This window comes from Dicentrarchus labrax, unplaced genomic scaffold, assembly GCF_905237075.1.
Source record: "Dicentrarchus labrax unplaced genomic scaffold, dlabrax2021, whole genome shotgun sequence".
Taxonomy (NCBI): domain Eukaryota; kingdom Metazoa; phylum Chordata; class Actinopteri; family Moronidae; genus Dicentrarchus; species Dicentrarchus labrax.
In genome coordinates this window covers 30568233-30584877 of record NW_026136721.1, presented here as the reverse complement: position 1 = coordinate 30584877, position 16645 = coordinate 30568233, and the positions used below count along the sequence as shown (strand labels likewise).

The following is a 16645-nucleotide window of genomic DNA, read 5'->3' as shown; positions in this document are numbered from 1 at the left end:
AAACATGTTAAAAACATAAAATAAACATCCTTCTTGAACTTGAATGTAGTTGGTTCACAAATAAGTAATTGTTTTAGTGGGGTTTTTATTCCTTTATGTATGATCCGACAGCTTGAGAGAGGGACAGGAAAGAGGGAGAGAGAGAAGGGATGACATACAGCATAACTCAAAGTCCACTTACTAGCTTTTCCTACAGCTTTCAACTATATCTCATGGTATTCATTTGTGGATAAAAAAAGCTAAGTAAGTTCAACTAAATGCTAATTGAGTTTGCATTATTTGTTTGCGATAAATTTCTGATGAGCACAATCTGCTCATATCCAAATGTAGAATATATTCCTGTTGTGTGCTCTTCTTCGATAGGACAGAAAATTAAAAAAATTGTCACAAAAAACATTTATTTGATAAGATTTGTTACAAAATCTGATTAAAATGTAGTTAAAACCCTCTAAATTCAACATGACAGAAACTAACACATCTTCTCTTATATATTATTATACATTTAAACATATACATCTATATATTTTAAGTTATCCTGACCAACTTTGAGACAGGTATAGATACATTGTACTGCAATAATCAGTTTAAACTTATGTTATGGTGTTACGGCTGTAAGCTTGCGTGTTTTCATTCACAGCATGTCTTCTTGCGTATGTAGAGGACATGTCGACAGCGAGGACAAGTGTGATGGACATCCTTGAAATAGTTCACAAATAGTGGAATCAGGCAGCATCCAAGCAGCAACCTGCGAGACAGAAATTACACATCAGTTTTTGCCTTTTGAATGTCTGATGATTGATGTTTTGGTATTTAGATTAGCCAGATTTAGCTTTTTGAATGAGTCTCTCCTCACCCGCATAACACAAACACAAAACACATGAGCCACGCGTGAGTCCCGACTTGGTAGGTGACCTGGGTGGTGACCTGAGTCTGACAAGCAGGGCATGTTGTCAGAGCTGGAGAGCGATACAGCTCCGGTTCATAGCTCACAAACTTCGGCCTGGGAGTAAGCGGAGGGAGAGCAGACACTAGAGAGAAGACATGGGAGGAGAGAATTACAATTTCTCTCTCTTACAGTCCTCAACATTATCTGACCAGTGTTGTTTGAGAGGTTGGACGAGGAAAGTATTTCCATTTATTATACAAAACTACCATTTCTACCTGGAACTTTGCAAAGAAAAAACGTTTCTAAATATGATATTTTTTCCTATTATTGCATGTTAACCCACTCCCTCTAAAACTACCAGTATGTAACATTCATAATTAACTATTTGTTTTGATAATTTTGGACAATACAACACTATTAATGCGACTACAATCAACACGGCCCAACATAAAAAATACCCCAGAAAATCTGTAATGTCTTAAGGAAAGAACATGACAAAGAAAATGTGACATTCAGATGTTCATGTTCAAAATGGAGGCAGATGTGAAGTGAGCGTGTACCTGGAGGTGAGTAAGTTTGGGTGGAGCAGCCAAGTCCAGGAGAAAAGGAGAAGGAAGGAGGAGGTGGTGCAGGGCTGAAAGGTGAGTGAATATGGTAGGTCCTCGCATCTTGCCCAGAGTCTGGAGGAACAAACACATACAACAAGCTTCTGTGAAAACTGTCCCAGTGAACAAAGCAGCAAGTTGAGAGTTTATTTTACCTGGTAAGAAATACGGTGGAGGTGTAGGAAATGGCTCGTCCACTTTTGTTAATGGCTCCATATAACAGTTAGGTGGTGTAAAAGAGAGAAAACAGAGCGTGAGGATCTGAATGATGTTTGCAGCCAGGAGCAGTTCACCTGTAGGTCTACCAGCTGCGATGGAGAGATACTAATTAAAACCTCCTGTGATTGGTTTCAGAATCTATTACCCACAAGTCAATAGCAGGGTGAGCTTTAAAATGAGGCAGACGGGATTTGGAGGTAATTTTTTAAAAAATTTGCACTATACAGCCACCTTTCATTCACTTACTGCAGAAATAATGGAGCTTGATAGCGTGTCCATTGACTTCTTTGGATTTTAAAAGGTTTACATGTTGCCAAAAAACACTATAAAATTAAGATGTGTGTGTTGGAGCAAAGTTAACAGTACCACAGCACCATGTACATGTACAGGACAGCAGGTCCTATCTAATGGCCCTTATCCTGATTTTACTTTTTAGTAGTGCGTAATCAACAAAATCACAATCAGTCAAACTACCATAAACCAAGTGGTAATGTGTGGCTTTCAGGGGCCCTGGGAATCTGTGGCCGGGTTGGTAATCTATGGAAGCCCATTTTTAGAAAGAAAATAAATAAATTCTGCAAGTCATTATAATGAGAAATGTTCTCAAAATAGTGATTTACCATCTCAATGTAATGATTTAGTATCTCAAAATAATAAACCTTTCTCAATATTTTGAATTAGTATCTCAAAATAATGAGAAACGTTCTCAATATTGTGAATTAGTATCTCAATATTTTGACTTTGAGATACTAGTGTACATAACATTAAAGTGTAAAGTACATTATTTTGAGATACCAAGTCTTTATATTGAGATGGTAAGTCACTATATTGAGAACATTTTTCATTATAAAGACTCACAGAATATTTTATTATAACTCTTGAGACACTAAATTGTTATTTTTGAGATAATAAACTTTTATTTTGAGTTAATAAATCTTTGTTAGGACCAAACTAGGTCAAAAAAACATTAATAATAACATTGGCGGAGATTGGTTTCCATAGTGACGCATCCTCGGCTCCCAACGTTACGGTAGCTTCGGTCCCAGATAGGCACTAGATGGTGGTGTTTGGTAACCGGTTAATCCACTTTAGATGTTTCTACTTGAGCCACTAGAGGAGCTCTTTCTTTCATACTCGTTGTTCTCTCTCTCTGTGTGTGTGTGTGAGAGAGACTCCGATGTGTGAACGAGGATTTTCAGTTGAATGTAACAGCTAGCGTGATGATGCTAAGCTAGCTGTCAGCCAGGCATCCACTGGGGGAGGTTTTTTTTTTAAACTGCCGAGTGAGCTACCGGATGTTCCCGGTCGTATCCCACTGGCCGTCTTGACATTCCCTCAACACTCCCGGACGAATTCGTGTCGACTGACCAGAGTCCGCGAATTCAGGTCCATTCCTAAATCTAACCTTTCCCTTCCCCCCGGGGCTAGCGGCAACTTAGCCCGCCGGCTAACGAGAGAACCGGACTGACGAGGTGAGTTAGCACAGGGGGGCTAGCGGAATGCACGGCTAATGGTGGGGCTAGCTATCAGAAAATATAGGAGGAAAAAAAAAAAAAAAGGGAGGGAGGGAGGAGGCCTAAAGGGAAACGCGTGTGGATATTTGTTTAAAATAACAAATCAATCCGGCCTATTTAACACCGGTGGACTGTCGGCGTTTGCTAGCCATTTACCGAGCGAGGTAAACTTAACACCGAGTCATGGTTATATTCCGGTAGCTAGCCTGTAAGAGTCAATTCACACAAGGGATTTGACTTACTAGCATTCAAGGACTGGTGATAGCATCATTTAACATTGGCTCGTTGGATCAGACATTCAGTGTTTGGACTGATTGGGTCCAAGCTAACACACAGCTAGCCCCTCAGATGGACTCCGACGATATCTGCAGTTAACAGTTAATTCAGTTGTTTTTTTATTTATTTGTTTATTTATTTATTTGAGAAGCAGTCACACAGACTGTTTTATAAACGCTGTCGTCTGTGTGGAGAGTTACAGTCGACAGAGGCAAAGTTCAGTTCAGCTGAGCGCTCAGGACTTCTTCTGTCGCTAAACTTAAGTTTTGCTCTCTCTCTCTCTGTGTGTGTGTGTGTGTGTGTGTGTGTGACTTCGCAGACTTCCACTTAAGGACCACACCCAGACAAGATGTCCCTTCATCAGTTTCTGTTGGAACCCATCACCTGCCACGCGTGGAACCGCGACAGGACACGTAAGGATCACATAATCCTCCCTTATTGTAATTCCAGTGCCACCACCAACCTGCACACTCAGAAATTAAGTTATTGGTTTTGAGGATTTGTGAATGCTTACATTAAGTTGTCCGGCCTGTTATTTGGCTGGCGGCAGAAACTGGTCAGACTTGTTTGTTGTCTGTACTCGCAGCCTGTTAACCTGTACATTTTGTTTGTTTTTGTTTTTCCCACCCCCCATAGAAATTGCCATCAGTCCTAACAACCATGAAGTCCATATCTACAAGAAGAGTGGCAACCAGTGGGTTAAGACCCATGAGCTGAAGGAGCACAATGGACACATAACAGGTATTTAATCAGACTGCTTTTAGTTAATTTATGTGACATTTGACTCCTCTTCTGCGTTCATTTGACTAAACCACAAACAAACAAAACACAAGTTGTCACATGTAAGATTCTGAATGATGTATCTTTATAAAAGCTTATTCAGCTGCCATCACAGTTCACTTAATGATTGTTGCAGCAGTCAGTCAGTAATTACATAGTCTCTCTTTGTTGTGTGTTGTAGGTATTGACTGGGCTCCCAAAAGTGACCGTATAGTGACGTGTGGAGCAGACCGTAATGCCTACGTGTGGTCTCAGAAGGAAGGGGTGTGGAAGCCCACGCTGGTCATCCTCAGGATCAACCGAGCCGCCACCTTCGTCAAGTGGTCTCCACTGGAGAACAAGTTTGCAGTTGGTAGTGGTGCTCGACTCATCTCTGTCTGCTACTTTGAGTCTGAGAATGACTGGTGAGACTATTTGTGCAGTCGTGACATTTTCCGAATGTATCAGCTGAAATTTAATACAACAACAGACACACGGCCAAATTGATATTTTTTGTTAAATGATGTGATGGGGAGTATGAATTAGTTGTTTTTTCCACTTTAACGTCTAGTGTCTTTTTATTAAAGTCACAAGAACTACTAATGTATTACTTTGGGACACAGCAACAACCCCACCTGTACCTGTCTGTTGTCATCTGGTTTAAAACCAAAGTACAGTATTTCCAAATGAGTGATAAAAATACACTTTAAGGCTCCAAAGATTTTCTTTTCCGGCAGTACGCTAATATGTTCTGTTTCCCTTTTCTCATTGATGAATTGTTCAGGTGTGTCAGAAATCTTTCCAACCGTCAAATTCCTCACCTTTATTATTAATTGTGTTAAATTGAGAACAGACAACAACATTTACGTTGTGTGGAACCACACACATTGTTACTGGCTCCCATTTGCAACATAACATGTATCAGATTTTTTGATCATTGAATTCATACTTAGATATTAGGCAGATTTTTTTTTTTATTATATTAAAGATTTCTGTGCTTTATCAAATGTTTCAGGTGGGTGAGCAAGCACATCAAGAAACCAATCCGCTCAACCATCCTCAGTCTGGACTGGCATCCCAACAACATCCTGCTGGCTGCTGGATCCTGCGACTTCAAATGCAGGTGAATGTTGTTAACGGTGAATCAACAAGAGAGGAACATTAAATGAGTGCAAACCTGCCAGCGTCCTCTCTCCGTCTAATGCTTTCTGTTCTGTTCTGTTATTTATTTATTTATTTTTCCTTTTACTCTCCCCGTCCCCTCCCTCTCCGGCCTCCAGGGTGTTCTCAGCCTACATTAAGGAGGTGGAAGAGAAACCAGGTCCCACACCCTGGGGCAGCAAGATGCCATTTGGGGCTGTGCTAGCAGAATTTGGAGGAGCGGGTCCGTATCTGTCTCTTTTTATATGTGATTATAAAAACCCTCTTTCATATGACTTGTAGTAACCCTTTGAACTAAACCAGATCTGTCTCTTTTTTATGCACTTTGTGTCTGTTAGGTGGAGGGGGTTGGGTCCACTCTGTCTCTTTCTCAGCCTCTGGTAACCGTCTGGCCTGGGTCAGCCATGACAGCACTGTCACTGTGGTGGACAGCTCTAAGACTACCAGGTATAATCATTTCTACACATAGAGGAGTCTTGTTTGTGGTTGTAACCAGCAGATGTCTCAGTGTGTGGATGCTTGTGCATGTGTTGGTCTGGTACAGATACCAGTATCGGAAAATTCCTCCGATACTGCCCACAATATGGTATTGGGTATTGGCGAGTACGCTTGTCTGTGCACATATCGGATACCACGTAATTTATTTTCCTTGAAACAGGACCCTGCTACTTTTTCCATTTTTCAAAATTTTCCCCTGATAGTGAAGTCATGACTCGCCCTACTCTGACAAAGCCAGAAGCAGGCCATACAACAATAGCAATCATGCAGGATTAGTAGTATAGACTGGTTAAAAATTATATATATATTTTGGGTTTTTTTTAAGGTGCAAATGCCAGTACTCTCACTGACTGAAGTTTGCCAGTTGCAATGAACGACATGATGCTGGAAATACAGACAATATAATCCAGTAGGATTGACATAGGTGATGACTGTAGAATTTCAGCTACTAATACAAGAGGATAACTTAAAACTGAACCTGGAACCTTTTTGGTTTTCACAGCATCTAAAAACAGAAAAAGAGAACATTTTTATCTTCTGAACTAAACAGGGGGGAATGGGATGGAGGGATTTCTCCTTTCAATGAACAGATGAGTGTAGATAAGGAGTCCCAAGTGGTTTAATAATGTAAAAAAAAAAAAAAACCTTTCATAAAATTTAAATTTCCTCCCACGCATTCATCAGGTTGAAAAAGCAATCCATCACAAGAACATTTACTAAATTAATTTTGTGTTATTTCTTTCCCTACATGAGAATACATATTTGAGTATTTGTAATCTGTCCATCTACTCACAGCGCCAATCAGAAACTAGTAGAACCAGATGCAACGCTACACTTACATAATGACATGCTGGTGTCAACAAATTACAGGTGACATGAATTGAGCGGGCGGTGATTGAGACAAGTTCAGACTGGAAACCTGCACACAATGCAACGATCAAAGCAAACCTGATGTGACTTCTGTGACTTCAGATTTTGAAATTGTAGTTTGCTTCCTGTTGAGTCTTTTTAAGGAACAATACTACCAGTTGAATCTTGAGATTATAATGAATTTGTGTGTGTTTCTGTGTTCAGTCCTTTACAGCTGAAGACGGAGTTCCTTCCTCTCCTCAGTGTCATTTTTATTTCAGAGAACAGTCTAGTAGCTGCGGTAAGAAAAAAATAAAACGTACACTCTATTAAATATTTCCAAGCACAAATATACAGTAAGTAAGGAACGCCATTGTAATGTGTTGTCTGCGTCCTCAGGGCCACGACTGTTGCCCCATGCTGTTCCGTTGCGACGATGGTGGTACGCTGACATTTGTGTCAAAGCTCGACATCCCCAAGCAGAGTATCCAGAGGAACATCTCTGCCATGGAGCGCTTCAGGAACATGGACAAGAGAGCCACCACCGAGGACCGCAACACTGCCCTGGACACACTGCACCAGAACAGCATCACGTAAGTCTCACTAACTGGGATCAGTGCAGGGCGGGGCCTGGAATTCATCTGTTTTCATTTTAGGTTTAGACAGCTGTAGATGGTCAAATGTTTTGTTAATGAGTGGTGACTACATATTTGTATAATACAGTATAATCACAGTATAATCTCAGTATAATACAACACTATTCCAAAGCACGGCCTCCAACCACAGCCTTTGAAAATGACTATAAAGGTCGAATCAACACCTCTCTTAAGACAGTTTCAGCAAAAACTGAACAAAACAACCTTAGGGATTCATTGCAGGACTCTTGTAGTATACTGCATTCATTTTAGCTCGATGCAGCTTGTACACTGGCAACGAATGGTACTTTAACCCTTAAAATAGATGTTGCGTTATGTAACAAAAGTATTGGCTGGAATAGATAATATTGGAAGCTCAGAGGAGACTCATCTCTGCATCCAGTTTATTAATTGTGTTATTATTCCTGTTCTTCTTAAGGAATATATAAGATATATATATCTTATATTATATTGTTATATTATCTTATATGTGTAAACAGTTTGGTTTTTTGTCGTAGTGGAGAATACGTTTTACTCATTTAATATTTAGTCTAATGAATGTTTGCCCTGAAATTGCTGCAGTACTGTGTAGAACCATAATCTACTGCTGGAGCTCATTTGAATTCAGGAACTGATGAGATCAGTTCTGTCCAACTTGTCCTCAAACAAGAAACCATTGAGTTTCCTGCATGGCATTGATCAAAATAGACTGTGTGTCTGTAAATATGAAGCAACCGGCAGCAGTTTGTTATCTTAGCGGAGCACAAAGACTTGAAGCAGGGGCAGATAGCTAACCTGGTTCTGTCCAAATGCAATAAAATCCATCTACTGTTTACAGGCTGTGGTTTTATGGCGGGTCATGTGCAGGAATAGTTCTCGGACGGGTCCATTGACTTTCTGTTCTGCTAATAAAGCGATTTTCCATCACTCTCTTGTTATTGCATTATAGTGAAAACCAATAATATAGTTTTCAGTGTTATAACTTCTGCCCCCCTTTTCTTTTAAAACTCTCTGTATGTATCTGCATGTCTGGCCCTTAGCCAATTGTCTATCTTTGAGGGAGACAAAAGGGATTGTCGCAAGTTCTGCACCACAGGCATCGATGGAGCGATGACCATTTGGGACTTCAAGGTACAAACACACACACACACAAATCGGCCATCCTCTGCACGGATTTATTATCTCAGATCTCCCAGCTCTAACTCTCCTGTGTCTCTGTGTTTGCCTCCTCAGAGTCTAGAAGCTTCTATCCAGGGTCTCCGCATCATGTGAAGAAATCTTTTGAATGAATGAAGAGATGCTGCGGCCTCACTTCTCCCCCTTGCCCCACCCTTTAGTCCTCCCTCCTCTCCCCCTTCCACTTTACCCCCCCTCCTCTCCTGCGACGCAGCCAGTAACATGCATAACTGACCACCTTATTGAGTGTCTGCTGAAGCACTGATCAGACCATAACACACTCTTGTGGGTGTGTGCAAACACTCTCACACTAAAGTACACATATACACTACACACACACACACACACACACACTACACACACACACACACACACACACACACACTGAGCTGACGTGTGACATCACTGTTGATTTTTTTTTGTTTGTTTTTAAATGAAGGTTAACCAGGTGTCAAAGTGGGAAGGTCCTCTGACACGTATTAAAACGTGACGTGAAATGTGTGTTTTTATGTTCTCTAACCTCCTGTACCAAAAGTCGAACACTAAAAGGTGTGTTTTATCCAAAAGTCAGACTGTATTTCACCACAGACGAACCTTTGACATGATCTCCGAATATCAGTGTTTAGTAGATCGGAGGACGTGATGTTTTACTTCCTGGAGTGTAGTAAACATTCTCCAGCAGGTGAAGTCATTGTTTAGATTCGGACCCGGGTTATTGATATTCTGAGCTCATGTTGCTGGTTGGCTGTAGAGAGCTGTACAGGATCTGATGGTGGAGAGAGAAAGCGGCTGTCCAGCACTAGACTCTGCAACTACTACACTAAAACCACACGAGATGGAGGATTTCTATGTAACTGATCATGAGGTAGACATGAAATAAAGATGAAGTACATTTACAGTACACAAGTCACTCGACTGTTCTCTTCCTTTTGTCTCTCACAGGCAGTGGGCGGATAGTAACTGGATACCTGTAGTGGATGTGCAGCACTAGTTTTGTGTTTGTTTTGAATCCACAAGTCATATTTGTGTACCCAAGTATAAGTTATTAGGCAGGAAGTAAAAACTCGCGAGCAGCTTTGTGAGGCTGTGTTTTAATCTAAATGCTATTAGCAGGTATACTGTTTAGCATCTTAGTGAAATGTGTAAGCAATCTAATATTTGATAACTAGCAGTAAACAAAACACAAATGAGGCAGATGGTTATTTTGTTTGTGTATTGGGAAAATACATTTAAATTACACTTAAGAGTCAGCATCCGTACTAGCAGCTATATCAGGCTGTTCATGCTAAACAAGTTCAACATGCTGATGTTTTGCATAAATAATGTTTGCCGTCTTGGTATCTGGCATCTGGTTTAAAAACAAAATAAATAGATAAAGTGACAGAGCAGAATATGGCGTCAGTTCATACATACAGTAATGAGGCTAAATTTACTTAATGTTAAAGGTTATTTGACAGAATTCACATATTTACGGCATTAAGGCCTCTGTCTCCTTATACAAACAAAACCTAATATTTGTTTTTTAAACATTGTGCATGTCAATTAGTAACATTTTTGGCAGGATCACACTGTAGATGCCCAAGAGTAAAGTAAGTAAAATAAATTAAATTAAATTGTTAAGTGTTGAATTAATACTGGAAAAATAGAGGTCTAAAATCTTCGTCTTAACCCCAATGGAAATGATGAGACGTGTGGAAAAATCTGCTCTAGCACAGACAGAAAGGTGTCTAACCAAGGACAACATCCATTTCTGATTTTAAATTTCAAGGGGAAAAGTGTGAGATCTTTCAGGAAATGCATGAAAATTTGGTAGTTGGGATATCTGAACTGCTTAAACAAAGTAAACATAACTCAAAATACATGAAAAACAGGAGCAGAAGTGTAGTTTTTTCCCCTGGTGCCACCCTTTCTACCCTCCCTACCCTCCCTGTTGCAGTTTACTTTTCTTCCCCCCCCCTTTCCTTGTTCCTCTTTCTTTATGCAGAAGTGACCACATGTCCCTCCCCCTTCTTTTCCGTGTCTTTCATGCTTTATAACTTCTTTTTTTTTGCCTCCCCCTCAGTTTCTTCCTCCTCCTTTTTCTTTGCAGTTGTATTGTGTTCATGCTCCTCCCCCTCTTCCTGGTTTTAACAGAAGCAAAGACTTCAAACTCTTTCCCCTTTCTGTTTCTGTTCAAAAGGAAAAGTTTGCTGCCATTCTCTCGCATTTTTGAAGTGTTACACCCATGATCTTTTCTGCCTTGAGCATAAGCCTGCATAAACTTCCTGTATTTCTCCCCTTCTGAGCTGCACTGTACCCTCCTCCACTTCCCCCTCTGACCTCTCCTCCCTCTTCAGCTCAGCTTCTCTCTTCCTGAGCTCACTCTGTCGTTGGCGTTCGCGTTGACTGGCCAGAGTCCGCGAGCTGAACACCCTCATCTTCATTTGATCCGCCACCTTCCTCTGCCTCTCCCTATTTATCTCTTTCCATCTCTGCAGCTATTCACCCATTCATCTCTGTCCAGCCCTCAGGGTAAGTAGCCTAGACAATATTTAACAGTTGACTGAGTTTGCTTTGACATGTCAGTGACACACACACACACACACACACACACACACACATGCATTTTCAGGAAAAAGCTAAAAGTGTGCAACAGGCACTCTAACCCACACTCAGTCAGAAACATATATGTTATTATGTGAAGTAACTGACTGGAGGTGTTTGTCTTTATGTCCTGACTGCTCTGGCTGTGAGTTTTGGGGGATGTGTGTTACTCTTGACCTGCATCCTCTCATTCCTCTCATGCCTCTGAAAGTCTGGATTTCATTAACACAACCTGAGTGAGATAAGATCTGTGCGTTTTTCTGTGTGCAGGAAGTTAAAATCAGCTGATGGTGTGTTTTACTTCTCAAAGTACCTCATATAGTGCGGACCAGCTCTGACTGAATCATGACAAATTAGTTCTGTAAATTTAATTATACTTCGTGTTTTCTCTCCTTTTCCGCCTCTTCCTTGTAACTTCTGTTTCTCTAGACTTGACTGTTATCTCAGAGTTCAACAGCCCCTGGTTCCTCTCACCACTTCCTGGTCTGTTTCTAACATCTGATTGGCCATGGCGTACCATAGCTTCCTGCTGGAGCCAATTAGCTGTCATGCCTGGAATAAAGATCGTACCCGTGAGTCTGTTCGCCTTCTCTGATTGGTCACTAAGGGCTTGCGTTTTAGTGACTTCTCATCTCTAAAACCCCATTTTAATCACAGACATCGTGGAACATCTTTCTTCAACTAGAGTCTGCGCCAAAGAACAAGTAGTGTAATAGTCGGAGGTTTGTGATTGGCTCCCAGGTGGGAGAAGGTATTTCCTGTTTCCTGTGGCTGTGAGGGTGGCGTTTGTGGGCCTCTCTGAGACGCTCTTGTGCTCCGTTAGCTGCAGGAAACTAATGCCATATTTGGCTGTTTCGATCTGCGCTTTGGTTTCTGGGCAAAGCGGATGTAACAGGCAGCTGTGGTCGAGTCATAGAGTTGTAGTTTCTCTGCTTCTCTCTAAAGCTGAACACTTCAGTTTGCTCAGCTTTCAGGCTCAACACTCACAAAAAAAGCAAAAATGCACACTAAATCACCCACACTGCTTCTCTCAGACAAACACTGCTTCTGACTCATCTGCTGACTAAAACATGTACAGGGTTTGCTACATTATGGGAAGGAAGGTCGCAGTTCTCGCACATTGTCTATTTAAAGATACCATGTGTCTGTGCGCTGCCTGCAGTCAGAGACATACTGTGTATCTCTAGTTTTCTCTGTCCTCATGCACCCGGTCAGCTGCTCTGCGTTCCACTTCGCTGACCAGCCCGCCATTAACTTCTCCTGTTAATCACTCACTGTACTTTGTCCTCACACTGATAAACTTCCCATTTATATGTTTCCCTGATTTGCTTACAGTGCTTTCTCTGCTGATGCACAGTGTCCTTTAATTGGTTTTTGTGCTTCAGAGATCGCCCTGTGCCCCAACAACCATGAGGTCCACATCTACAAGAAAGATGGGACCAAGTGGACCAAGATCCATGAGCTGAAGGAGCACAATGGGCAGGTGACAGGTGAGACATAGACACACACTCACTGACACGGTGATTTATGGTGATGGCAGCTGATTTCCTGGTCGCAAAATCTATACGTCTTTAAAGATTCTAGCTGTCCTTTTCAAGAGGTGTCTAATAAACAAAGCAGAGGATAGATAGAGGCATAGTCCAACATTTTGGGAAATACATTTATTTGTCTTTTTATCGAGTTAGATGAGAATATCGATGCCACTGGCTGTGACGTCTGTACGATAGACTAACAGGAGACAGCAGCTGGTTAGCTTCAAATGTTAAAAAGTGTCAGTCCCATTGGTGAATGTCTCATTTGCCTTTCTGTTGCTTTATTTTGACCTTCAAAATGTTTAAAGCTGGAACTGGACTGTGAATTTAGCTGCCACAGTATTTATGTGTGTGTTTGTGCTTGAACTTCCAATTTTTGATGACATCTGACTCTGAGTTGAGTTGAATGAACTTGTTCTAAATCACTTTGGACAAAAATGCCATGTAATGTAAAGAGTTTTATGAATCTTCTCATGAACTTCTCATTTACTCGTAGTAAGTGTATTTCCCAAAATGTTGTACTATTCCTTTAAATATATCATGTCTATAAATTGTGCACACAGATAAAAATTTCAATAATAGTTTCTTTCTCCTGCAGGTATTGACTGGGCTCCAGACAGTAACCGTATAGTTACTTGCGGTGCGGACCGTAACGCCTATGTGTGGACCCTAAAAGAGGGCACATGGAAACCCACCCTGGTCATCCTCAGAATCAACCGCGCTGCCCGCTGTGTGAAGTGGTCGCCAAGAGAGAACAAGTTTGCTGTAGGCAGCGGCTCACGCCTCATCTCCATCTGCTACTTTGAGCAGGAAAATGACTGGTGAGGTTTTAGTGGATATCTTCCTACCCCTGATGCTATGAACCATACATGTGGAGATTTTAGCACACTGTGTTGTTTCCAATAGGTGGGTGTGCAAGCACATCAAGAAGCCAATCCGCTCCACCATCCTCAGTCTGGACTGGCATCCCAACAATGTCCTCCTGGCTGCTGGATCCTGTGACTTCAAATGCAGGTAACAGTGAATCAGTGAAGAGTCAAACATGTGTAGCTTGTTTCTCTGATAACTTTAGGTCCAGGCAATCCTTCATCTGGTTCAAATATAGAGTTAAAAATGACCACGTTCTGAAAAGTATACTATAAAAATGTTCATGCATTTATCTGATTAAAGAACAAAACAAGAGCACAGGATAAAGACATGAATTATAAATAAAAAAGTATCTGGACCGCCCAGTACAAATCAGCCTGTTGTTGTTGTCCTCTTTGCCTCCTTCTCTCTTGTGTCTTCACATTCACATCCTGACCCCTCTCGCCGCCAGGGTGTTCTCAGCCTATATTAAGGAGGTGGAGGAGAAGCCCGGCCCGACTCCCTGGGGCAGCAAGATGCCGTTCGGGGAGATGTTGTTCGAGTCCGGAGGCTCTGGAGCTGCAGGTCCAGCTTCAGCTGGAGGCGGTGGGTGGGTGCACAGCGTGTGCTTCTCACACTCTGGCAACCGCCTGGCCTGGACCTCCCATGACTCCACTGTCTCTGTCGCAGAGGGAGGCAAGACTGGCACGTAAGAGAGGGCGGGGCAGCATACCTTTGTGTGTGTGAGTGTGTGTGTGTGTGCACTCTAACCTTTGTTATGACTCCACAGGGTGAACAGTCTGAGCTCTGAAACACTTCCTCTGCTGTGTGTCACCTTCATCACTGAGAACAGCTTAGTAGCAGCTGTGAGTATTCGATACATATCTCAAGAAGTTCAGTTGTTAATTAACTAGTTTTGTTTATTTGTGTTTACTTAGTATGTGTGTCTGACTCACTGAAATTCACTCAACAAGGGAGCCAGATTTTTTAAAAAAGACTGCAATACTAACTGACTATTTGGAGGAGTCTGCTCTTTATGCAACCAACACATTTCAGCACCGAGCCTTCATCTAAACCCTGACTCATTCAGAAAATCAGTTTGTGTTGCCAAGTTATCTTTTTTTTTACAGACTAGATCATATAACCCAATATTTCTGTCCTCATATCTTTAATGCAACAAAATGTTTGATATTTAATATAATTGAGTGGGTGGGTTATGTGGTCTAAAAAATAAGAAAGCAAGGTAGACATTCATTTTTATTTCACTCAACTATGTTCAGACTTATTCTTTTAGACAACAATTCTTATTTTCTGGTGTTTATACACTAATGAAAACATACCTATGAATATTATATTACATTTCATCCAACAGATCCTCCTAAATGTTACACACTGGACCTTTAAGACACCGTCCATGCAATCACAATATACTGGGATTGACTCCATCTGGGGACATTTGTTGCTCTGCCCCTCATTTTCTGTCAGCTAATTTACTGTATACTATCAAATAAAGGCAAAAATGCTGAAACTCATCATCATTAGGGCACATTAAAGCATCTGTTACATGCTAAAATGTAGTGTATCAGTAACCAAAGTGGTAAAGTTAGCTCACTAAGTCTAGCTAATATAAACCACCAGAAGCTACTGGTCATACCCGACCAAGTAAGCCAGTAGCAATAAATTAAAACTTGAATTTAATAAAATGTGTCATTTGTAAAAGGAAGAATATGTTATTTCCTCTTTTAAAAGATGCATATTCTCGCTTTAAAGCCACTATGTGTATGGCTTTAACTTTTTGACTTTGGTGCCTCCCAGTAGTAGTATTACAAAAAGCTATTGTGACAAATGGGACAAACATATGCCATGAAAATAATTTGAAAGATTCTTTCACGTGTTTGCGTCGGCAACCGATATCTAGTCACATTTTACCATATTGATATTATATTCATGTACAGTATATTCCTGACTGCACCCTTATGTGTCTCTGTTCTCCAGGGCCATGACTGTTACCCGGTGCTGTTTGTGTATGACGGCGCCAAAGCCAGCTTGACATTTGGTGGCAAGCTGGACGTTCCCAAGCAGACGGCCCAGAAGGGTATCAGTGCCAGGGAACGTTTCCAGAACCTGGATCGTCGAGCCTCAGAGACCCAGAGCACCGAAAAGGACCTGAACACCCTGCACAAGAACAGCATCAGGTCAGAAGAAGCAAATACACGTTTTCAGTCTGGATTGTAAATCAGCTTTTAACCACTGTTGTATTTTGAATTAGCTGTATATTTCTAAGTTTAAATCTCTGTTAAACCAGGTATCTTTTTATTGCAACATCACATGCTTGTGCACAGAGTTTGACTTGTCTCAAACAATATTTCAGTGAAATATCAGTGCTGGAAGGAGGAAGAAACCAGTGCACCAAGTTCTGCACCACCGGCATGGATGGAGGAATGGGAATCTGGGATGTCAAGGTACACACACACACACACACACACACACATTGCACAGATTAAACAAGCTACACTGATGTGATCAAAATATTTATTTGTGTTACATCCTGTTCACATGATGTTTTCCCAGACATGATTGTTGAATATTTAACACTCTTTTTTTTTTTTTCAGACTCTGGAGTCTGAGATGAAGAACCTGAAGATAGTCTGAACTGAAGTTTACATTACCCTGCACAAAGTATATTAGCTTCTGGAGATCTTCTGAAGAAAACTGCTGCCTTATTACACAAAGCTTCTTGGCTCTATTTTAATCAGGTATTTTTTATATACAAGTTAAACGATCAGACTTGGGTCAAACGGTGTTTGTAATCCCTCTGAAGCTCTTTGCTGAGCTTGTTAAAACTCAACACTGTATACAGAGGGACTGACCACAGGTCTGCAAATGGTACTTAATGAGTTAGATTAGTATAATCACAGAGAGCTCAGTCTGACCTGAATGCTTAAAGCAGGAATTTTATATTAATCATGATGAAAGGCTACAGTATTTGTAAAGAGCTTATGCTGGTCATAATATGCATTTAATAAATGATTGGTTCAGTACAGCTCTGTGTGTGTGTGTGTGTGTGTTTTGTAAAATACACTAAAGGCCATATATTATTGTTTTT

General features: G+C 41.0%; 3 protein-coding genes across 3 annotated transcripts; 2 read left to right on the top strand and 1 right to left on the bottom strand.

The window, feature by feature from the left end:
* Window positions 1-86: 86 nt before the first annotated feature.
* On the bottom strand, window positions 87-2202 carry LOC127355611 (cell death-inducing p53-target protein 1-like). The gene is made up of 4 exons (XM_051386668.1): window positions 1647-2202; window positions 1447-1566; window positions 854-1028; window positions 87-745 (listed from the first exon to the last, which is right to left on the bottom strand). Exons 1-4 carry the CDS (start codon window positions 1705-1707, stop codon window positions 628-630), a joined length of 474 nt encoding a protein of 157 aa, XP_051242628.1. The 5' UTR covers window positions 1708-2202; the 3' UTR covers window positions 87-627.
* Window positions 2203-2853: 651 nt separating this feature from the next.
* Window positions 2854-9488, top strand: arpc1a (actin related protein 2/3 complex, subunit 1A). Its single transcript, XM_051386645.1, has 11 exons — window positions 2854-3182; window positions 3820-3913; window positions 4137-4241; window positions 4462-4684; window positions 5275-5382; window positions 5540-5643; window positions 5759-5867; window positions 6993-7068; window positions 7167-7360; window positions 8443-8533; window positions 8636-9488. The coding sequence occupies exons 2-11, from the start codon at window positions 3850-3852 to the stop codon at window positions 8672-8674; spliced, it is 1113 nt and encodes a 370-aa protein (XP_051242605.1). The 5' UTR covers window positions 2854-3182; window positions 3820-3849; the 3' UTR covers window positions 8675-9488.
* Window positions 9489-10796: 1308 nt separating this feature from the next.
* arpc1b (actin related protein 2/3 complex, subunit 1B) lies at window positions 10797-16582 on the top strand. Its single transcript, XM_051386642.1, has 10 exons — window positions 10797-11089; window positions 11591-11733; window positions 12547-12651; window positions 13292-13514; window positions 13600-13707; window positions 14012-14248; window positions 14330-14405; window positions 15535-15734; window positions 15911-16001; window positions 16153-16582. Exons 2-10 carry the CDS (start codon window positions 11670-11672, stop codon window positions 16189-16191), a joined length of 1143 nt encoding a protein of 380 aa, XP_051242602.1. The 5' UTR covers window positions 10797-11089; window positions 11591-11669; the 3' UTR covers window positions 16192-16582.
* The last annotated feature ends 63 nt before the right edge of the window (window positions 16583-16645 follow it).